The sequence below is a fragment of the Eurosta solidaginis genome, chromosome 3 (assembly GCF_040869045.1).
Source record: "Eurosta solidaginis isolate ZX-2024a chromosome 3, ASM4086904v1, whole genome shotgun sequence".
Lineage (NCBI taxonomy): Eukaryota > Metazoa > Arthropoda > Insecta > Diptera > Tephritidae > Eurosta > Eurosta solidaginis.
In genome coordinates, this window is record NC_090321.1 from 221,740,632 (window position 1) to 221,764,965 (window position 24,334).

Consider the following 24,334-nt stretch of genomic DNA (forward strand, 5'->3'; position numbering starts at 1 on the left):
GCCATAAAGGTGGACCAGGGGTGACTCTAGAATTTGTTTGTACGATATGGGTATCAAATGAAATATGTTAGTGAGTATTTTAAAAGGGAGTGGGCCTTAGTTCTATAGGTGGACGCCTTTTCGGAATATCGTTATAAAAGTGGACCAGGGTTGACTCTAGAATGCGTTTGTACAATATGAGTATCAAACGAAAGGTGTTAATAAAAGTTTTAAAAGGGAGTGGGCCTTAGTTCTATGGGTGGACCCCTTTTCGGGATATCGCCATAAACGTGGACCAGGGGTGACTCTAGAATGCGTTTGTACGATATGGGTATCAAATGAAAGGTGTTAATGAGTATTTTAAAAGGGCGTGGGCCTTATTTCTATATGTGGACGCCTTTTCGAGATATCGCCATAAAGGTGGACCAGGGGTGACTCTAGAATTTGTTTGTACGATATGGGTATCAAATGAAATATGTTAGTGAGTATTTTAAAAGGGAGTGGGCCTTAGTTCTATAGGTGGACGCCTTTTCGGAATATCGTTATAAAAGTGGACCAGGGTTGACTCTAGAATGCGTTTGTACAATATGAGTATCAAACGAAAGGTGTTAATAAAAGTTTTAAAAGGGAGTGGGCCTTAGTTCTATGGGTGGACCCCTTTTCGGGATATCGCCATAAACGTGGACCAGGGGTGACTCTAGAATGCGTTTGTACGATATGGGTATCAAATGGAAGGATTAAAGAGTATTTTAAGAGGAAGTGGGCCATAGTTCTATGGTGGACGCCATTTAGGGATATCGCCATAAAGGTGGATCAGGGTTGACTCTAGAATTTGTTTGCACGATATGGGTATCAAATGAAATATGTTAGTGAGTATTTTAAAAGGGAGTGGGCCTTAGTTCTATAGGTGGACGCCTTTTCGGAATATCGTTATAAAAGTGGACCAGGGTTGACTCTAGAATGCGTTTGTACAATATGAGTATCAAACGAAAGGTGTTAATAAAAGTTTTAAAAGGGAGTGGGCCTTAGTTCTATGGGTGGACCCCTTTTCGGGATATCGCCATAAACGTGGACCAGGGGTGACTCTGGAATGCGTTTGTACGATATGGGTATCAAATGAAAGGTGTTAATGAGTATTTTAAAAGGGCGTGGGCCTTATTTCTATAGGTGGACGCCTTTTCGAGATATCGCCATAAAGGTGGACCAGGGGTGACTCTAGAATTTGTTTGTACGATATGGGTATCAAATGAAAGGTGCTAATGATTATTTTAAAAGGGAGTGGGTCTTAGTTCTATATGTGGATGCCTTTTCGAGATATCGCCATAAAGGTGGGCCAGGGGTGACTCTAGAATTTTTTTGTACGATATGGGTATGAAATGAAAGGTGTTAATGAGTATTTTAAAAAGGAGTAGGCCTTAGTTCTATATGTGGACATCGAGATATCGCCATAAACGTGGACCAGGGGTGACTCTAGAATGTGTTTGTACGATATGGGTATCAAATTAAAGGTATTAATGAGGGTTTTAAAAGGGAGTGACCCTTAGTTGTATATGTGAAGGCGTTTTCGAGATATCGACCAAAATGTGGACCAGGGTGATCCAGAGCATCATCTGTCCGGTACCGCTAATTTATTTATATATGTAATACCACGAACAGTATTCCTTACAAGATTCCAAGGGCTTTTGATTTCGCCCTGCAAAACTTTTTCATTTTCTTCTACTTAATATGGTAGGTGTCACACCCATTCTACCAAGTTTTTTCTAAAGTTATATTTTCCGTCAATAGACCAATACAATTACCATGTTTTATCCCTTTTTCGTATTTGGTATATAATTATGGCATTTTTTTCGTTTTTCGTAATTTTCGATATCGAAAAAGTGGGTGTGGTCATAGTCGGATTTCGGCCATTTTTTACACCAATACAAAGTGAGTTCAGATAAGTACGTGAACTGAGTTTAGTAAAGACATATCGATTTTTGCTCAAGTTATCGTTTTAACGGCCGAGCGGAAGGACAGCCGGTCGACTGTGTATAAAAACTGGGCGTGGCTTCAACCGATTTCGCCCTTTTTCACAGAAAACAGTTACCGTCCTAGAATCTAAGCCTCTACCAAATTTCACAAGGATTGGTAAATTTTTGTTCGACTTATGGCATTAAAAGTATCCTAGACAAATTAAATGAAAAGGGCGGAGCCACGCCCATTTTGAAATTTTCTTTTATTTTTGTATTTTGTTGGACCATATAATTACTCGAGATCTGGCAACTCTACCGCCACTTATAGCTGGAGCTTTGACCTTGCGAGCGTAAAACACAAACACTGAATGTGCACAACCGTTTCTTACTACAGTTCGCACTTTCTACATCTGACGAGGCCTAACTTATAAGCATATGACCCCAGAAGTCAGTGTCCAGTTAGTATGCCAATAGTGAGCCTTAAGCCTTTCCTCTTCAAAGATATTTAATATCTTAGGATTTGCACATGATCATAGAAATTTCGCAGCAGCGCGCTTCTGTCCAGGCCTTTCCTGCTTGATGTATCATATGCAACTCCCGTCTCCTTTTAATTTCTCCCAAACGGATTGGGACGTGTACCGTCGATTTAGCGAGTATTGTACCCTCCTTCGCTCGAATCAAGTTTAAGATGGCTTTGAGAAATTGAACTTCTTCAATTTGGAAAGTGGGAAAATTCTTTATTAAAAATTTACCTTTTATTTTGAGAGCGCTATAAATAGTTTTTTGAGCTCCATTTGAGAACTTACATTCGAGATTTGAGAATAGGATGAATTAAACTAAAATCAAGTATCAAAAAAAAAAAAACGTATTGAGCACGCGACGAACTGACTGATGATCGCATTTGTTCAATGACACAGATCGTAAAAAAGTGTATCCGTATTTATGCAAGCAATATATGTATGCTGGCGCCTTGCTCTGGATCGAAAAATGCCGCCGCGAATTCTCTTCTTTTTACGTTCCCAAGTAGGTAATCTTTGAACACTTTTGGTTTGAATTTCTCTACGGTGTTTGATTTAGTGAAATAAATCGGTATCATTATTTAGATTTTACTAGCTGGATTGGCGGAATCTATATATTTTTAATTTGTAAGCAAAAGCGTAAGCGAGCTTTTGTTAGTTTCCCCAGACTCGCATGTATAAGTATTTGAATAAGTAAAAACAAGTAAGGAAGGTTAAGTTCGGGTGTAACCGAACATTACATACTCAGTTAAGAGCTATGGTGACAACATAAGGGAAAATAACCATGTAGGAAAATGAACCGAGGGAAACCGTGGAATGTGTTTGTATGACATGTGTATCAAATGAAAGACATTAAAGAGTATTTTATGAGGGAGTGTGCCATAGTTCTATAGGTGGACGCCATTTAGAGATATCGCCATAAAGGTGGATCATGGATGACCCTAGAATTTGTTTGTACAATATGGGTATCAAAAAAAACGGTGCTAATGAGTATTTTAAAAGGGAGTGATCCTTAGTTCCATAGGTGGACGCCGTTTCGAGATATCGCCATAAAGATGGACCAGGGATGACCCTAGAATTTGTTTGTACAATATGGGTATCAAAAAAAAGGTGCTAATGAGTATTTTAAAAGGGAGTGATCCTTAGTTCCATAGGTGGACGCCGTTTCGAGATATCGCCATAAAGGTGGACCAGGTGACCCCAGGATTTGTTTCAAATTAAAGGTATTAATGAGGGTTTTAAAAGGGAGTGGTGGTAGTTGTATAGGTGGTCGCTTTTTCGAGATATCGCCATAAAGGTGGACCAGGGGTGACTCTAGAATGCGTTTGTACAATATGGGTATCAAACGAAAGGTGTTAATGAGTATTTTAAAAGGGAGTGGGCCTTAGTTCTATAGGTGGACGCCGTTTCGAAATATCGCCATAAAGGTGGACCAGGGGTGACTCTAGGATGTGTTTGTACGATATGGGTATCAAATTAAAGGTATTAATGAGGGTTTTAAAAGGGAGTGGTGGTAGTTGTATAGGTGGTCGCCTTTTCGAGATATCGCCATAAAGGTGGACCAGGGGTGACTCTAGAATACGTTTGTACAATATGGGTATCAAACGAAAGGTGTTAATGAGTATTTTAAAAGGGAGTGGGCCTTAGTTCTATAGGTGGACGCCTTTTCGAGATATCGCCATAAAGGTGGACCAGGGGTGACTCTAGAATATGTTTGTACGATATGGGTATCAAATGAAAGGTGTTAATGAGTATATTTCAATAAAACAATCCAATTACCTTACCATGTTTCATCCCTTTTTTCGTATTTGGTATAGAATTATGGAATTTTTTTTAATTTTTCGTAATTTTCGATATCGAAAAAGTGGGCGTGGTCATAGTTGGATTTCGTTCATTTTTCATACCAAAATAAAGTGAGTTCAAGTAAGCACGTGAACTAAGTTCATTAAAGATATGTCGATTTTTGCTCAAGTTATCGTGTTAACGGCCATGCGGAAGGACAGACGGACGACTGTGTATAAAAACTGGGCGTGACATCAACCGATTTCGCCCATTTTCACAGAAAACAGTTACCGTCATAAAATCTATCCCCCCACCAAATTTCAAAAGGAATGGTTAATTTTTGTTCGACTTATGGTGTTAAAAGGGCGGAGCCACGCCCATTTTGAAATTTTCTTTTATTTTTGTATTTTGTTGCACCATATCATTACTGGAGTTGAATGTTGACATAATTTACTTATATACTGTAAACATATTAAATTTTTTGTTAAAATTTTACTTTAAAAAAAATTTTTTTTTAAAAGTGGGCGTGGTCCTTCTCCGATTTTGCTAATTTTTATTAAGCGTACATATAGTAATAGGAGTAACGTTCCTGCCAAATTTCTTCATGATATCTTCAGCGACTGCCAAATTACAGCTTGCAAAAGTTTTAAATTACCTTCTTTTAAAAGTGGGCGGTGCCACGCCCATTGTCCAAAATTTTACTAATTTTCAATTCTGCGTCATAAGTTCAACTCACCTACTAAATTTCATCGCTTTATCTGTCTTTGGTAATGAATTATTGCACTTTTTCGGTTTTTCGAAATTTTCGATATCGAAAAAGTGGGCGTGGTTATAGTCCGATATCGTTCATTTTAAATAGCGATCTGAGATGAGTGCTCAGGAACCTACATAACAAATTTCATCAAGATACCTCAAAATTTACTCAAGTTATCGTGTTAACGGACGGACGGACGGACGGACATGGCTAAATCAAATTTTTTTTCGATCCTGATGATTTTGATATATGGAAGTCGATTCCTTTATACCTGTACAACCAACCGTTATGCAATCAAACTTAATATACTCTGTGAGCTCTGCTCAACTGAGTATAAAAATTGCCGTTTAAATTGTTTTTCTGTAAACAAACAAATAATACCATTGGCTGTTGTTGTATTTTACGTTTAAGGCATGCATTTTGCAAGAGGTAAATGATTGAATGATATTAAACAAAGGACATTGCCACAGAATAGACTCGATGAATCGTTTTTGTGTGCGGAAATGAACACAAAATTACAAGTTTACAATTTTTGCAGAAAAAACAACATATTTTTTAAATTTATGTTACAGTCTTATTATAGAGGGATTAAAAAATGTATTTTCAACAAATTGCTCACGGTATGGGGAAATCCTAAATGTAAGCTAAGTGTTAAATTTAAGCATAATCGTAAGCGTAGTCCTAGGGGGATATATGTATAATGTAAATGCAGGCATAGTGGGGTATTGGTATACTGTATGAAGAATTACAGTGAGAGAGAGAGAGAGAAAGAGAGAATGTATTGTCACTACACTGTAGCGTAATGTTGGCAAAAGGTACATTGTAGAGAGTTGATGTGAGCGAAATCACACAGCAAATCAAGGCAAACACGTTACCTACATATAAAGCAAAGCCTATACATACATAAAAATAGAGCATGTACACAACTTCTAAGCATGCAAGTGCAAGAAAAGCTGTACACACTGCTGGTTTGTTGGAAACACAGACCCAAGGATATAATGGCAAACATGAGCGAATGCGTGAATTTTATTACTGATACACAAAGTTTTTACAATTACAAAGCACGTGGTTAGGTATTCAGGTTTAAGTTGAAATTTGTTTCTTTTAAGGATTTGGTTGGTTGTAACATCTTTGTACATTTGTATGACATAATAAAGTGCAAGCAGAGAAAAAAATATAATAAATTAATATTAAAAAAAATTTAATTAAATAAAACAAAACTAAGTTCCATAAAATGCTATAAAAAAAACAAAATTAAATTCAAAAATTATAACAAAATAAAATTAAGTTTTTTTGTTTTAATGGTGTATTCAATTTATACTTATTATTAAGAATTGATCGTTATCAACAGTCAATACAGTGTGCTAGCTGTAGTGAACTTTTTCATCTTCCCTGTGTTGATATTCTTACAGATGACATGGATTATTTAGTGAAATCTAATATTCCTTTTTATTGTAAAGCTTTTGAGAGGGCGCGTCGCAGTTATTTTCGCTCACCACCCCTGTTCATCTTGACAATAATTCTAATCAACAGCATCATGCAAATGCTAATAACAAAACAATAAAAACGAACAATGTGTGTGCAGTGGGCAAGAACATGATTTAATGAAATGTAGCAAAAATTCCTCCTCAAAGTTCCGATCCAAAAAACTTAATTAAACATCTTGCTTAAGCATTTACTATCAAAACGTTAGAGGCTTAAATACTAAATCAACTGACTTATATTTGAAAACCATTCACTGTAACTATAATATTATTGCTTTTACCGAAACATGGCTGAAACCCAACGTTTTAAATTCCGAATTTTTTTGCGGTGAGTATCAGACCTATAGAAATGATCGCTTAAATAGGACCGGAGGTGGTGTCTTGCTAGCTGTACATTCTTCAATTCCATCTGAAGATGTTAATTTAGCCGAAGTTGATTCCATCGAGTGTAAAAGCATCCGAATCTTACTAGGCCGGACTCATATTTACATAGCCGTTTGCTATATTTCACCGTCTTCTGATCTATCAGTGTATATGCACCATATTTCACTGTTACAATCAGTCAATTCGATGATAAAGCCCACGGACTCAATGATTGTTTTAGGCGACTTTAACCTGCCACATATATCTTGGAATACCGTTGATCACAATATTGACCCCATATCATCCAAGATGCACAACAATGATTTTTTGGATGGAATTACTGATCTTTGCCTTAATCAGATCAACTTCTTTCCGAATAAGTATGGAAAATTCTTAGACTTAGCATTTGTTGACGACATATCTAAATTCTCTATAAATCGGTGTGAACCTCTTGTTTTGCCAGAAGACGTTTACCATCCTTCTCTTGAGATAACTTACGAAATCATAAGCAACGAAGTCGGCTGCACTAACAAAACACGTGTCTCTACCAGATGCTTTGATTTTTCCAAAACTAATTTCAACAATTTAAATAAAGAGCTTTCTGAGATAACGTGGCCTCGATATAAAGAGGATGTAGAGGAAACGTTTTACATTTTAATAAAACCATTTATACTTTATTTGAAAAACATGTGCCCAAACGCACATGCTCGTACATTGAACCAGTGCAAGCCTGGTTTACTAAAGATTTAAAAGCTTTAAAAAATAAGAAATCACGTTTATTCAAATTATATAAGAGAACCGGTTTACATTCTCATTATGCTCAGTACGATATTTTCCGTCATAAGTATTTTGAACTTAATAAAAAGTGATATAAAGCTTACATATGTAAAATTAAAAGAAACTTTATTTGCCACCCGAAGTCTTTTTATGATTTCGTAAATTCTAAACGCAGAACTAACGGGTTTCCTTCTGCCATGAAGTTTAGAAATAGCATTTCCCGCGACGATCAAGAGATTGCAAACTTCTTCGCTCAATTCTTTCACTCTAATTACTCTGCTGTGGTTGATTCATCTCAAATTATCCGTATGAGCTCCATTCTAGTAACTCAATATATGTCCCACATTTGCTGCCTGAAGATGTTCTACTACATCTAAAGACCCTAAAAGAATCCTTCAAATACGGTCCCGATTTGATCCCTACATGTTTTCTTAAAAAATGTGCGGAATACATTTACCAGCCCCTTACTGATATGTTTAACCTCTCTTTAAAAAATGGCATTTTCCCGACGGCTTGGAAGGAATCTTTTCTTATACCACTCCATAAAAAAGGAAGCAAGTCGTCTATTGAAAACTATCGTGGAAAAGCAAAGCTCTCCGCTATCCCTAAGCTTTTCGAAGCAATCGTTACTAATCACCTTACATTTTCGATTTATACATTGATAGATAGTTCTCAGCATGGCTTTTGTAGAGCCAAATCAACCACAAACAATTTGCTTGTATTTACAACTCACGTCTTTAATGGGTTTAGAAACAATCATCATACCGACGTTACTTACGTACTTAATTGGCGCTTAACCGTCTAAACGGTTATGGCCGTCCAACAAGGCGCGCCAGTCGCTCCTTCGCTCCGCCAACCGGCGCCAATTGGTCACACCAAGGGAGTTTAAATCGTTTTCCACCTGGTCCTTCCAACGGAGTGGGGGCCGCCCTCTACCTCTGCTTCCATAGACGGGTTCCGATAGAAACACTTTCTTGACCGGAGCATCATCTTTCATTCGCATAACATGGCCTAGCCAGCGCAGCCGCTGCGCTTTAATTCGCTGGACTATGTTGATGTCTGCGTATAGCTCATACCGACGTTATATACACTGATTTCAGCAAAGCATTCGACAAAGTACGCCACTCATTACTTGTTTATAAACTCGAATTGCTTGGTTTTCAACCTGGCCTAACTCGCTGGATCTCCTCCTATCTTTGCGGTAGAACTCAAAGAGTCATTTTTATAAACATTTGTTCGAATGTCATCGATGTACCCTCCGGTGTGCCTCAGAGCAGCCATCTCGGTCCTATTCTGTTTTTGATCTTTATAAACGATGTTTCCGCAACTATAAAATATTCTAAAATTTTAATGTATGCCGACGACGTAAAACTTTTTAAGTCATACGCGTCGGTTGAAGAACGTTCTGTACTCCAGGCGGATTTAAATCGTTTAGTTACTTGGTGTAATGCGAATTTTATGCCTCTCAACATAGAAAAATGTAAATCCATGTGTTTTTCACGTGGGAACATACAGCCAGCTTCCTACACAATTAATCGCCAAACTCTGGAAAGCGTTGATGTTTTTGTCGACTTTGGAGTTACAATGAATTGCAAACTTAGTTTCAACCCTCATATAAATTCCACAGTCAATAAAGCGAGAGGAGTTTTAGCATTTGTGAAAAGATGGGCAAAAGAGTTTAGTGATCCTTACGTTACAAAAACCCTTTTTATATCATTGGTGAGGCCGATATTAGAATATGGATCGATAATTTGGAATCCGCGTTATCAAGTTCATGTGGATAGACTAGAATCAATTCAAAAACAGTTTTTACTTTTCGCCTTGAGAAATCTTCAATGGGACTCTCCGTATAATCTTCCTCCTTACACTAATTGATTAAAACTAATAAATCTTCCTACACTTGCAAGTCGTAGAGAAATGCTAGGTGTACTATTTATGGCTAGACTTTTAAATGGATCGATTTCAAGCCCATTTCTTTTGAACGAAGTAAACTTGAATGTTCCATGCCGAGTTTCAAGGCATTATAAACCTATAATTCTTAAACAATGCAGAAGCAATTTCCAACTACACGAACCATTTCTATGTTTGTGTGAAGATTACAACTCTCACTCGAGAATAATTGATGTTTCGGACTCGCTCTTTGTAATAAAAAGGACGGTTCTATCTTCTCTTAATAACTAAAAAATTATATTTATACTTTTAGTCTATTGTATTTTGTGAATCTATATTTCTCAGCTGGCCTGGTTTCATCGGGCCACTTGAGGGCAGTGCGCTGCCACAACGTCCGAGTAATAAAAAAAAAAAAAAAATATCAAGGTTGAGTGCAATTATAGACGAAAACAAATCTTTACGTTCTGAGGTGAATGACCTGCGTGCTGATTTGCACTCTTTGCTGAAAATAGTATGTGACAATAACGATGTTGTTGCTAAAGACATCAAAGACATTAAAGCTGACTTTGTTTTTATGAAAACATTTTTGCCGTTGCCTTGCTCTCGCTTTCAATCGTGTGATGATGTGGGGTATGGTGTTGCTAAGAGCATTTTAACCAACGATGTTCGTGAGACTTTTGTTGGTGCTAACAATTCTGCAGAGAAAATGTCGATCGAAGCCAGAAGTAAATCCAACGATGCAGGGAAAATCTCTGTCGATAATTCTAATGACCCAAGCAGTGGGTTGAATAATTTTTCTGATGTTGCTAATTCGGCGCCTGTTGCAGCTGACGTCGATGCTGACGCTTCCACGGCACAAGGCGAATCTGAGTGGAAAACAACGAATAAGCGCAAGAATAGGAAAAAGAAAAATAGACAAATGTGAACAAAGAAACGAATGTAAGCAACCAAGATAAACCAATGCAAGTTGTTGTTGGTACAAGTTCAAACGTTGATTTGGCTGTAGTACGACGCAATGTTGTGAGGCATTATATGGTTGCATATCTCTTCGTTTTTGAATACTGTCACTGAAGAAAATATTCTGAATTACCTTGCCGAACATATTTCTATCGATAAAATCCAACTGTTTTGCTTTAAATTAATAAAGGTGTGGATCCGCCTACCTTAAAATGGGTAAATTTTAAAATTGGGGTGCCTGAAGAGATTTCTGACACTATTTTAAAATCAGAAACTTGGCCTGCGAACGTCAAAGTGCAGCCTTTTCGTTCCGTTTGTGCAAAACGGGATTCCTGATGATGTTGCAACTATTCCCAATGTTAAGTGTAATTTTAATTGCCTAAAAATATACTTTCAAAATGTATCTGGTCTTCGTACTAAATGTTCGGAAGTTTTTATGTATAGTTCTGCATTAGATTATGATATTTTCGTTTTTGTTGAATCTTGGCTGAACGAGAAATTTTTTAGTAGTGAAATCTTTGATCCACATCTCTTTGATGTTTTCCGTAAGGACCGGGATCTTGTTAAAACAGGTTGCTCGAGAGGAGGGGGTGATCTCATTGCTGTTCGGAGGAAATTCCAGGCGACCATGGTAACACTCACCAACTCTGATACAATCATTGATCAGCTCTGCGTACGTGTTCATGGTTCTTCTGGTATCTTGTATTTGTGCGCTTCGTATATTCTACCGAACAGTGTAGATGCCTTATATATTGCACATGCTGACAACGTTCTCTTACTGGTATCAAATGTGGGTGACAATCATTTTTGTGTACTTGGAGATTTTAATTTATGTAATTTGAATTGGTCTCATATAGTTCTTTTATGGCCTCTAACGTTAACTCTTCAGCCGAAATTCATCTTATTGATAGTTTCTTAAGCTAGGAAAGCTAGACGTCGAAAAGCTTCAATCACAACAGACTGCCAATGATTTCGCAACTCGACTCTCACACCTGCTCTCTGAGGGCACAACTCATCCTGAAGGAATACAGGAGCAGTGGGAGCATATCTCCAAAGCACTTCATACTGCCGCCGAGGAAAAAAATTGGTTACCGGCGGCCACGAAAAAACAACTGGTATGATGAAGAATGCCGCGTTGCAACCGAAAGAAAAGACGCTGCCTACAGGGCTACGTTAAAAGCGAGCGCGGCAAGAGGAGTGTGTGAACGCTATCGTGAGTTGAAAAGGGAAGCGAGACGCCTTTTCAGGAAGAAAAAAGCAGAAGCAGAAAGGCGTGAGTGCGAGGAGCTTGAGCTGCTAGCCACCAGGAATAACGCCCGAAAATTCTACCAAAAAATACGGCGACAGACGGAAGGTTTTAAGACCGGGGCAAACTCCTGTAGGAATGAAAACGGCGACCTTGTAACTGATGTCCAGAGAGTGCTTAGATTATGGAGGGAACACTTCTCTCCTCTCCTAAATGGAGGCAGCAATTCACCGCGTAGAGATGAAGAACCCGATCCCGCAATCGATGATGATGGAATATATGTCCCCCCGCCCGATTATGACGAAGTTAGAATAGCAATAACCAGATTGAAAAACAACAAGGCCGTGGGCGCTGATGGATTGCCTGCGGAGCTATTCAAGTTCGGCGGCGAGGAGTTGGTAAGGCGCATGCAGCAGCTTCTTAGCAAAATATGGGCGGACGAAAGCATGCCCGACGGTTGGAATCTAAGTGTTCTTTGCCCAGTACACAAGAAGGGGGATACTGCAAAATGCACCAACTATCGTGGAATCAGCCTTCTTAATATCGCATATAAGGTCCTTTCAAGTGTATTGTGCGAAAGATTGAAGCCCACCGTGAACCGGCTGATTGGACCTTATCAGTGCGGCTTCAGACCTGGTAAATCTACCATCGACCAGATTTTCACAATGCGCCAAATCTTGGAAAAAACCCGTGAAAAGAGAATCGACACACATCACCTCTTCGTCGACTTTAAAGCCGCCTTCGACAGCACGAAAAGGAGCTGCCTATATGCCGCTATGTCTGAATTTGGTTTCCCCTCAAAACTTATACGGCTGTGCAAAATGACGTTGAGCAACACCATCAGCTCAGTCAGAATTGGGAAGGACCTCTCCGAGCCGTTCGAAACTAAACGAGGTTTCAGACAGGGTGACCCCCTATCGTGCGATTTCTTTAATTTGATGCTGGAGAAAATTATACTAGCTGCAGAACTTAACCGCACTGGAACAATATACTATAAAAGCGTGCAATTACTGGCATATACTGATGACATTGATATCATCGGCCTAAACACCCGCGCTGTTAGTTCTGCTTACTCCAAGCTGGAAAAAGAAGCGGTAAAGGTGGGTTTGATGGTGAATGAGGACAAAACGAAGTACCTGCTGTCATCGAGCAAAGAGTCAGCGCATATGCGCCTTGGCAACCACGCTACTGTTGGCAGCCATAATTTCGAAATAGTAAAAGACTTCGTTTATTTGGGAACCAGCATCAACATTAGCAACAACATCAGCACTGAAATCCAGCGAAGAATCAATCTTGCCAATAAATGCTACTTTGGACTAGGTAGGCAATTGAAAAGTAAAGTCCTCTCTCGGCGAACGAAAATCATACTCTACAAGTCACTTATCGTACCCGTCCTGCTATATGGGGCAGAAGCATGGACCATGACAACAGCAGATGAAGCGGCTTTGGGAGTGTTCGAGAGAAAAGTTCTTCGAAAGATTTATGGACCTCTACGCGTTGGCGATGGCGAGTACCGAAGAAGATTTAATGATGAGCTGTACGAGCTATACGCAGACATCAACATAGTCCAGCGAATTAAAACGCAGCGGCTGCGCTGGCTAGGCCATGTTATGCGAATGAAAGATGATGTTCCGGCCAAGAAAGTGTTTCTATCGGAACCCGCCTATGGAAGCAGAGGTAGAGGGCGGCCCCCACTCCGTTGGAAGGACCAGGTGGAAAACGATTTAAACTCCCTTGGTGTGACCAATTGGCGCCGGTTGGCGGAGCGAAGGAGCGACTGGCGCGCCTTGTTGGACGGCCATAACCGTTTAGACGGTTAAGCGCCAATTAAGTAAGTAAGTAAGATAGTTTCTTAAGTATTGGTTTGGTACAAATTAATGGGCTCTATAATAGGCTAAATAGAATTTTAGATTTCATGTTCATCTCAAATAATGTTCACTACACATTGTCTGAATGCTTCACACCAATCTTGCAGACCGACAAATATCACGTTTCTATTTCCCTAGAATTGGAGTTTTATGAATTTGCTGAAATTCAAGATAAGCATGAAACGAATTTCAACTATAGTGCTTGCGATATGTCGTATCTTAATGAAATCTTATTAAGCATTGATTGGTGTGATTCATTCCGCGATAATGATGTCACATCTTGTTTTCATATTTTCAAAAATAAGGGTCATGAGTTGTGCTTGAAGCATATCCCAATATATAGAAAAAGAACATATAAGACGCCCTGGCATACTAAGAGGCTAAAACATCTGAAGAATGTTAAGTGCAAATCTTTAAAACAGTATAAAATAACTGGAGATTCGGCGCACTACTTAAAATTTCAAAATGATTTAAAGGCATTCAAGTGCTTGAATAGGTTTTTGTACAGAAATTATGTTCTGAGCTTTGAGAGTAATATAATGTCGAACTCAAAGGCGTTTTGGCGTTTCATAAAGTCAAAAAAGACCTGCTCATCTGTCCCTAGTAATGTGTTTTTCAACGACAAATCTGCAAACAATATAGTTAATGCTGCGAATCTATTTGCCAATTTTTTAGTTCTACTTTTGAACGAGACACTCGCGTCCACTCGAGTTTGCCATCCATGAGCAACTCAGCGCTCAGTTTTGGATCTTTACGTGTTTCCGTTACGGATGTTGTGAATGGTATTGGAAAGTTTAAGACGTCTACTAAGACGGATTCAGATGGTCTTTCTGTCATATTGTTGAAAAACTATTTGTGTTTGGCTGAGCCTCTTACAATTATCTTCAACAACTCACTGGCCACTGGAACATTTGTGGATGACTGGAAGCTAACTTCAATTTCTCCGATATTCAAGAGTGGTAACAAAATTGATCTTCGTAATTACAGACCTATTTCGAAGCTCTCATGTGTATCCAAACTTTTTGAGATTATAGTAAATGATAAAATATACTTTGCAGTAAAGGGCCTAATTTCGAACAATCAGCACGGATTCGTTTCAAAACGGTCCACTGTTAGTAACTTATCTATTTTTTCTGAATACTGCATTTCCGCTTTCCATAATAGAATGCAAGTTGATACAATATACACTGACTTTTCAAAGGCTTTCGACAAGGTTTCGCACCAGATACTATTGGCTAAGCTTCTGGCATTGGGTTTTCATTCCACATTTTTGATGTGGATTTAGTCGTATCTTTCAAATAGACATTGCGTTGTTGACATAGACAACGCCACGTCCCAGCTCTTCATTACTTCCTCTGGGGTCCCGCAAGGAAGTATTCTAGGGCCTCTATTTTTTATTTTATTTACAAATGATATCGGCCCGTGCTTCGCTTTTGCGGAATACTTGTTGTATGCAGACGATTTTAAAATTTTCGCCACCATAAAGAGTTCTCGTGACTCTGAACGGCTGCAATCAGACTTCCTCAATGTTGAAAACTGGTGTTGTTTAAATCGTCTTACTCTAAACATCAAAAAGTGTTTCCATGTAACTTTTTCGAAATCGGCTAATGTTCTACGGACTTCATATAGTATTGCGGGCTGTGCCCTGGAATCCGTAGAGGAAGTTAAAGACTTGGGTGTATTTTTTGACTCTAAATTTGGTTTCGCTAACCAAGTCAACTACGTTATTACTCGGTCTTATGCCATGCTAGCCTTCATTCGTAGAAATTGTTCAGCTTTCACTAATCCTCACACCCTCAAGTCTCCTTATTGCTCTTTTGTCAGATCGAGACTGGAGTATGCTGCTATAATTTGGTCCCTCTAATCGTATCGAGAGAGCTCAAAAAGTTTTTTTATGTTTTGCTCTCCGTTCTTTGAATTTTTCTGATCCTTTGCCGCCATATGAATCGAGATGTCTTTTAATTGAACTGAGTACGCTTGAAAATAGACGAACCATCTTATCGTGCTCGTTTATCATTGGCTTACCAGCGCTCCTGGAAAAAATTCAATTCAATGTTCCCTGCAGAAACTTGCGGCACTTTGAGACCCTTAAAATTAGTTTTGCAAGGACGAACTATGCGGTAAACGCTCCTATTGCGAGGGCTTGTGCGGATCTCAATTTGTTTTTCAGTTCTTCAGGTGTTGACTGCACTTCTTTGTATGTAACCGTAATTAGTCATTTAATATCTTTCTACTCTTACTATTATGCTAGTCTGTTAAAATTTGTAAATTTAAAGACTCAAAAAATAAATAAATAAATAAAGAATTCATGAGCTTAACACCGGCTTATAATAATTGAATATTCAATTATTATGTTTTTCTAAGAGAAACTGAAAAGAAAGAAGTCTCAGTTGTGTTGTTAGAAATAAGAATAAGTGAACTCAGCAAGCAGACAATTACAAGCAGGATAGCCTAGTGGTTACGGCAACTGCAGTTTCACCGTGTGACTCGCGGTTCGAATCTCGGTGAAACCTTTGATAACATTACGAAATGGCCTGACGATGAATTCGTGGCGGTTTTCGAAATGGTACCATCGTAATATGCCAGTAAGTGTTTCTTTCTTTCTTTTCAGTTTCTCTTAGAAAAACATAATAATTGAATATTCAATTATTATAAGCCGGTGTTAAGCTCATGAATTCTTAATAATAAGTATAAAATAAAATTTAAAAAATAATAATAATATAGAACTAAACAAAATCAAATGAATGAATAATATAGAACTAAAAAAAAAAATAAAATTAAAAATAAAAAATAAAATAAAATAAAATAAAAAAATGCAATAAAATAAAAAATTTAATTAATTAAAATAAAATAGAATAAAAAGAAATAACATAAGAAAAAACAAAACGAAATTCCATAAAATGCAATAAAAATAAAACAAAATTAAATTAATTTTAATTAAATTAAATAAATTAAAACAAAGTAAAAAAATAAAATAAAATAGAATAGAATTAAACAAAATAAAATAAAATAAAGTAAAATAGCATAAAGTAAAATTATTGTTTTTGTATTATCGGTCTATTCATTAAGGATTCTAGGTTCGAATTCGAGCGCAAGGCCAGAATAATAATTTTAATGTGTAGGGAAGGAGGTCTCCCTACGTGCATTAGCACATCCGTGCTTAGAAAAACTAGCCACAAGAGTCAATACTGTCTACTTGTGTCTAAGTCAAACCAAACTCGGCAACCCAAAAAAAAGTAAAACGCTTTAAATATTTTTAGGACGATGTGTCCTCTTTAATAGTCGCTATACTAATGATCGAAAATACATTTGAGTAGGTATATAAATAGTTAAATGTATAGAAATGAAAAGGATTACAGTTATATACAATCGAAAAATTGAGATTGAGAACATTTTCGTAACACTAAAATTAGTATTATTAACAATATCTACATATTACTAACATATATCAGTTAAATTTAGAGTGATCTCTCTACCATCATTTTAGATAATTGAGTTTAACAACAATAAGAACATTTAACATTATCAAAACAAATAACTTTAATGGGTTAACATCGTCAAGATAAATCGTAGTCGACTTTTAGGATGAAAGTGTTACTATATATACACATATGCAACTGCATGGGTCGTTGTTATCATTGATGGATAGTTGCTATAATTGTTCTGCTGTGGACACAATCGTTACAAATAATAATTATTGGTTAAAGCAATATGAGCATGTTTCGCTAATTCAACACAGATATTAATATTGATATAATAGTGAACAGCGGAAGTATTACTTATAAAAGCACTGCTATAAATCCAATGTTACTAAGCTTGCGATACCGCGCCCACAATTAGGGTTAAAAACATATATAATTAGTATGTATCTAATGGTGTATAAAAGAAATAACAAAAAGGCAATACTTATACTGTTTTCACACAGAAACTTAATGATCTCATTTCACCTTCTAATGAAATCGTAAATTTTTCGCTTTCACACAGAAGTAACTGCTCGATTAGTATGAAGGATGAAATGTCAAGCGAATAAAGTGACAATGCTATATGACAGACAATCATGGCGGAACGATACAAGGTGGCAGCATGGTGACATACCTACATACATAAAAAAGAATTCCATGTACTTTGTTTTTGTAAATTCGATGGACAAATGTCAAAATCGTACTGCGCCGGAAGTTGATGTATCAAATCAAATAAAAAAAGGTTATAATCAGCTGTTCGATGCGGCCACCTTGTATCGTTCCGCCATGCAGACAATGACATTTACTTTGACAAATGAAATTTTTAAGCACTGAACACACCAAAAACTAAGAAACTGAACGCTCGCAACAGAGTTGCATTGTGCTTTTGACTTCATTAGGCATTCGATTAACTACCAATGAAATAATTATAGATTCGAATTTTGTAGGGAAGATTGAGCTCAATAAGCGCCTTAATGTAGAAAACTGCCTTTATTATTCAATAAGCCGTCTGTGTGAAAACAGTATTAGAGACCAACTGCAAAGCCAGCAGCGGGGCATTCATATGGCTAAATGCATAAAGGCATCTGCCTTTACACTACATAGTATAAAGTATGAATGTTGGAAATTTTGAGGTCAATACTCGAAAACTAGCTGATGAAGAAGTGAAATTCGGAAACATGTCCTAGTAACCATTGCCGTTTGTAAACTTTATAATTTTTCTCTAATATCAATAACCAAATAAAATTAAATTAAATTAAATTGAATTAAATTAAATTAAATAAAACAAAATAAAGTAAAATAAAATTAATTTAAAAGCAAATACATGTAAAATTAAATGAAAAAAATAAAATAAAATTAAATCAAAAAGATTTTTAAGTGCAAGTTATCCCTTTTTAATAGAAAGGCGTTCGTTTTCCCATAGAAAAATTATCGAATTGTTACCAATGTCTTATGGGGGTGTTGTCAAAAAGTTATCGATTTTTTATAAAAAATGTTTGGATTATTTAGCGAAAAGTTATCGATATGTTATAGGAAGAATATCAATTTGCTATCGAAAGTTATCGATTTCTCATCGGAGTGTTAAGCGCCAAATACACGACACGAACATTTCCGTGAACATTCCGCAATCTTGTTCGCAGCTTTGGCCATACACCATACGAACTTTTGGCCGAACATTAGTTCTCTTTCAGACAGCGATGAATACGGACAACAATTGTGCTGCAGCAATATTGCTCGCTTGCATTATTCTTTTTAATTCTATTACAATAATCTTTGATTTTTACTTGCCACAATGATGGCAAAGATTTATACATTTCAATAAATTCACTCAGAAATTTTTTATTGTCCATTTTACTTTTCCGCGCACGTCTGTTCCGTTCAGAAATTACTACGATTATGAGCTATTTCGCCATACACGCACGAGCAGTTCGCGCAAATGTTCGCCAAAAATTAAAATATTTTGATTTTTGGCGAACATTTGCGCGAACTGGCAAACACCACCATACACGACAGAAAAGGTCGCAGAAACATGACATAACGGGAATGTTCACGGAAATGTTCGCGGAAATGTTCGTGTCGTGTATTTGGCGCTTAACCAATTTGTTCTAGGCATGTTATCGATTTATTAACGATTACTCATCGATCTGTTATGAAACTTTTAAAACTTCAATATAAAATCGATGACACGTGTAACCCTTAGATAACAATCCAATAACAAACCAATAAAAAAAAAAAACAAATCGAAAACTCGACTAATAATTTCTATCAATTATATACCGATAGTAAAACTTGTCGGCCGTCGAAGCTCTGCTCAAAAAGCCCTAAAATATTTCTTTCTGGTAAAGTGACCTCTGCCGAGCTCTAGTTAACTTAACAACATTAGTTTCCTACACATACACCTGTATGTTTACACATCGAATTGCACGAGTACTTGGTACCCACGCTTTTTTTATTAGCGGAGCTCACACCTGCCTCATTATTTCGTTAGTCATTTGTTATTTTATATATGTATGTATTCCGTTTTTATAATTTGAAATTCGATAATTCTATAAAAACAAAGTACACATAAAAAAACTATCAACTACCGATAAACGTAGTAACGAACCACGTGAGAGTGTCAGTACTGTAAATCCATGAAATATTTTTTTATTTTGCACTACCTTTTGGGCGCACATTATGGGGCATTGCCCTCAAATCAAAACAAATTATAGCTAAGTCATTTAACACACAAAACGACACAATATGTCTTAATATACATTAATATATCGCACAAGCACGCCTATGATATTCTAAACATCATCAAAGTCAAGGTTTTTGCTCTTGGTCTTCGCCCCAAACTCTTTGTGTCGCAGCGCCATCACTTTAATGATCGAAGATCAACGCCGACAAGACATTGTCAACGGGAAAATCTTTATGTGTTTATGAATATTCTTTGTTTTCATTTTCATATTTTTTTTGCGATTGCCCTCAAACAAGCGGTTAATTTATTAATAGGGAAATGCCTTCAATGGCCGGCAGAGTTGAACAAAATAGTGTACACGGATGTGTAAATAACGGTTATAATGTAAGGCAAACCGAAAAAGAAAGTATATTTAATGCAGTGGTGACCAAGTCAACAAATTCACGTTTCACAATATTGGTGCGTTGCTATATCTGACGGCTTCTGATCGGTTTAATTCCACTGGTCCAACTATTTTCACGAGCATCACATAGCCCCAGCCCCTATCAAAAGCTGCGTTCACGTTTCGTGAAAATCTGGTTAATAGGAGACTTAGCAATCGTTGATTTTTCTGGTAAAATTATCGAGCTTTCATCTTTATGAGAAAGTCATACGGCTCCGAAAAATTGAACAGAATCTTCTCATTGCAAATGGTGCCATCATGATACCGATTGTGGAAATTTAGCTACATATCTTGCCTACCTTGGCGTTGACACCACCAAGCTCGATTTTTCCATCATAAATCCAACTCCGCAGCTCATTCTCACTGCCAACTGTGGAAGATATCACAAGACCTGCGTTCATAATTCTACGACTTATGTCGCAGATCTACATTTTAAATTACATAAAATAGAGATTCTTACACCTCTTGCTTCTGGTCGGCGGTTTAGGAAAACAGCTCTATGGGGGCAGAGTACTTAGAAATACAGACGTCTGGAGCTCAACGAGTTTAGGAGAGAAACGACATTGATTCCCAGCAGGGAAGGAGTGAACAGACCACCCAAACTATTTACATTGACGGCGCGGCAGTAAATTTGCAGGTTGGTGGGAGCATTTGTGAAGTGGCGCACCTTGAACCTGCCGTTTTGGCTTTCACATCATATAAGCGTCTTTCAAATTAAAGTGTTTTCCAGTTTGGAAGCTGCACAAGGGTGGGATCGTACATTGTGAGCACATTCATATTATCTGATATTCCCTAATTAGTCCATAAAAACTAAAGTAGGAGCAAAATTTCTACTTTCCTTACCTTTGCCAGACTGCCGAAAATCGTGCGCCCAGAAATTAGAGTCGTCTTGTTTACAGCTCTGGGTATTGGCAGAGAATTTAAGCCTCTTTCATCTCATCTTGACAGCTTCTGCGTATACCCTACGCGATCGTCGAAGCTTTGGTGGTATATCAAAGTTAGCTGTGAGGGCGGATTTTTTTATTCTCACTGTCGATTTGTTATTTGTTAGAGGGAATCTTGCCTCTTTCCTATCTTAACATGGCCATAAGAACCCGGCAATCATCTCGCTTAGTCCGCATGAAATTCGTTGAATTAATAGTGTATTCCTCGATTTTCTTCAAGAGGTAACTCAGCGGTGATCGTACGCTATATCAATTTCGGAGACTCTCCTAATTAAATAAATAAATGCGAAGCGCGATAACTTCCGAAGAGATTTAAGCACGAGCTTCTCTTCCAATTTATGTCCTGCTCCCTTTAATTTTTCCTACAAATTGGCGGCACGGGACCTGCATATTTAATGGCGACTTCGAACGGCATCTGCAAGGCAGATGAGTTTTCAGTGAAAAGCTTTTCACAGCAGAAATACGCTCGGAGTGCTTGCCAAATCACTGCGAGGTATAACCCCGCTAAGAAACTTATTTCTAATTGGAAAAATTCTTTTTTAATTTATGATGTTGTTCGCCCGAGGCTTGAGTCCAGGATATTCAGTGTGGTGGGCGAAGCAAGTTACCTCCACACCACGGAACCTCGAACAGAAAAATAGTAGTGGCAATTTTTATGAAATTTCGTCAATTAAAATTTTAGGAAACAACTTTTATGAATTCAATAAATGAAACTATACAAACCAATTTCAAAAACAATTTTCGAAAAAACTCAAAAATTTTACAAAAGTTTAAATTTTTTTGTTTGTTCTCTGAACTTTTTTGAGTATGCAGTTTTCTAGCCGCACCAATTTGGGTCTAACAAAGTACATACAAGTTATTGGTCTCTCAAAATTCGCATTGATTTTTTTAAATTTTTTTTCCAAAGAGGGTTTTAGTTTTTTTTTTAAATGGACGGAAACAATTGTGAAAAATCAATGCGAACTTTGTGAGATCCAAATTAGTTCGGCTATAAAACTGCATACTCAAAAAAATCCAGGGAGGTCCAAACAAAAAGTTCAAAATTTTCGAACTTTTTCGAAAACGTTTTTGGATTGAATCTCATAGCTTCTTTTATAAATCACAGAAGTTTTCTTTCTCCAAATATCGAATTTTAAAAAATTAGAATTTAATTGACCAAATTTGATAAAAATTGTTTTGTTTTCTGTTCACTGCTGTAGATATTGGCTTTTGGAGTTTGAAATTGGACCCATCCCAATATACATACATATGTTGGTTTTTATATATTATGCTAAAAGAAATTTTAAAATGTTAGCGTTGTTTACCTTCTTTTCTTAATTGAATTGTATGCAATGTTTTCATTTCAAGCTTATATAGTTGAACCGAGTTCTTCGAAAATATTAAAGCCGATAGATTACACAGCTACATGAAACAAACATTGGCGGATCTGGTAACGCGATGCATGTATTAACATGCAACTTAATGCGCTGAACCAGAATCCGCTAACACAATAAATAATATATGGTACAAAAGATCCAACTTTGAAAGCCAATATCTATGTTTCGGAGGTTAACTTCGAAAAACGGGGAAATAACTTTGCTTGCAAAAATTAGTTTGGTCCAATACCCAGAAAATAAGTTATTTTGACGTATATTGCCACTTTCTTATAAAATCTTCCCACTATTAACAAGTCCACACAATACAGGCTCGATATATTCATGGCTTACAGCTGTATGCCTTCCATCCGATGCACTACCGCTATGTCTGTGTCGCCGTTGACTGTGCGATTATGAATTTCATTTTATTTAACTAAAGTCTCATTCAATCACAACACAATCTGCTCCAAAGTATATATGTAAGATGCCGAACAGCACTTGATATTCATAAATTTTGCAAAAATATGAAGATCTCGAAAAGAAAGTTTTTACTTTCTCAAACTGTATTCACTATCTATTTGACGTCGGTTCAATTGTGTGCCTATGTATATAGGTAGCTAATCAGATTAATTTGTATATCCCCTCAACTCACCGCAGGATATGAAATATACGAGGAAATGGGCGTCGTACTTGTGCCCTTCCAAAATTTTGCACCTGGCCAAACGGACTCAAATAAACGTTTACGCGTTCTACAAAAAAAATTATGTAGTTTCCAGTATTGAAAACAACAAATCAAAGAAAAGTTATAATTAGTTTTATTTATATATTTTTTGCTTAAATTTGTATTTTATAATACCGAATTCGTTCAGAATTCATTATCTTCTTTCCGTTTAAGTTTTATGTGTCACAAAACTGCGCAAGGATAAAAAGCCAACTGTTTATACACAGTTAAACGTAGGTACATATATGCATGTCCTTTGAAGTTTGGAAAATTCAATAACAATTCTTGAGCGAGCGCTAAATGTAAACGAAAGAAAATGTAATGCTGAGTCCTTTAGCGCGCACTTGGTCTCCATATGTGCTTTATCCTGCGCCCATATAATGTGCACACTCCCTTATTTTGCATGCGAACCCCTGAGGCAAGTATAAATACATATGTACGCATTGAAGGATATACACTCACACATTACTTACATATGTTTATATTGGAAAGGAATTCGAAAAGTGTTGAGGGTTGAAAATATAGAAATTGGCTCGTGTGGCGTCTAGCTGACAGCTGATGAGCTACACGGCTGCCATACCCAAGTTTTTTTTCATGATGACAATCCGTTATGGCTAAGGACTAAAAACAAAAGGAAAAGATGTTATATACCATCATTTGAAGACTAAGAAACCTAGAGCTAGAAAACTCAACGCAAAATTGGATGAGTATTTGAATGAATTTTGGAAAAGTAAGCAAGAGTTCTCACCAACCCTTCTAGACCGCAGTTTTTCTACTCAGCTGAGCAGAGCTCACAGAATATATTAATTTTGTTCGCATAACGGTACCCTGTAACGGCATAAACTAATCGAGATAGATATAGACTTCTATATATCAAAATGATCTGGGCGAAAAAATAAATTCATTTAGCCGTCCGTCCGTCCGTCCGTAAACACAATAACATATGAAATTTGGTATGTAAGTTCCTGGGCACTTATCTCAGATCGCTATTTCAAAATTAACCAAACCGGACTATAACCACGCCCACTTTTTCGATATCGAAAATTTCGAAAAACCGAAAAAGTACGATAATTCACTACCAAAGACGGTTAAAGCGATGAAACTTGGTAGGTGAGTTGAACTATGACGAAGAATAGAAAATTAGCAAAATTTTGGATAATG

General features: G+C 37.1%; 1 protein-coding gene across 3 annotated transcripts in view; it reads right to left on the minus strand.

Annotated features, from left to right (window-relative positions):
• Fem-1 (protein fem-1 homolog B) overlaps positions 1 to 24,334 on the minus strand; it is a 61,075-nt gene that overhangs the window by 21,466 nt on the left and 15,275 nt on the right. Inside the window, exons 1-2 of one of the 3 annotated variants that reach the window (XM_067775256.1) lie at positions 23,309 to 23,343; positions 23,105 to 23,201 (exon numbers count right to left, since the gene is read on the minus strand). The exons of the other annotated variants lie outside the window; for them this stretch is intronic. Coding sequence (XP_067631357.1) covers positions 23,105 to 23,201; positions 23,309 to 23,328 — 117 coding nt within the window. The 5' untranslated portion in view covers positions 23,329 to 23,343. Of the gene's footprint in view, positions 1 to 23,104; positions 23,202 to 23,308; positions 23,344 to 24,334 lie in introns of those variants that run through there. 3 annotated transcript variants of the gene reach the window in all.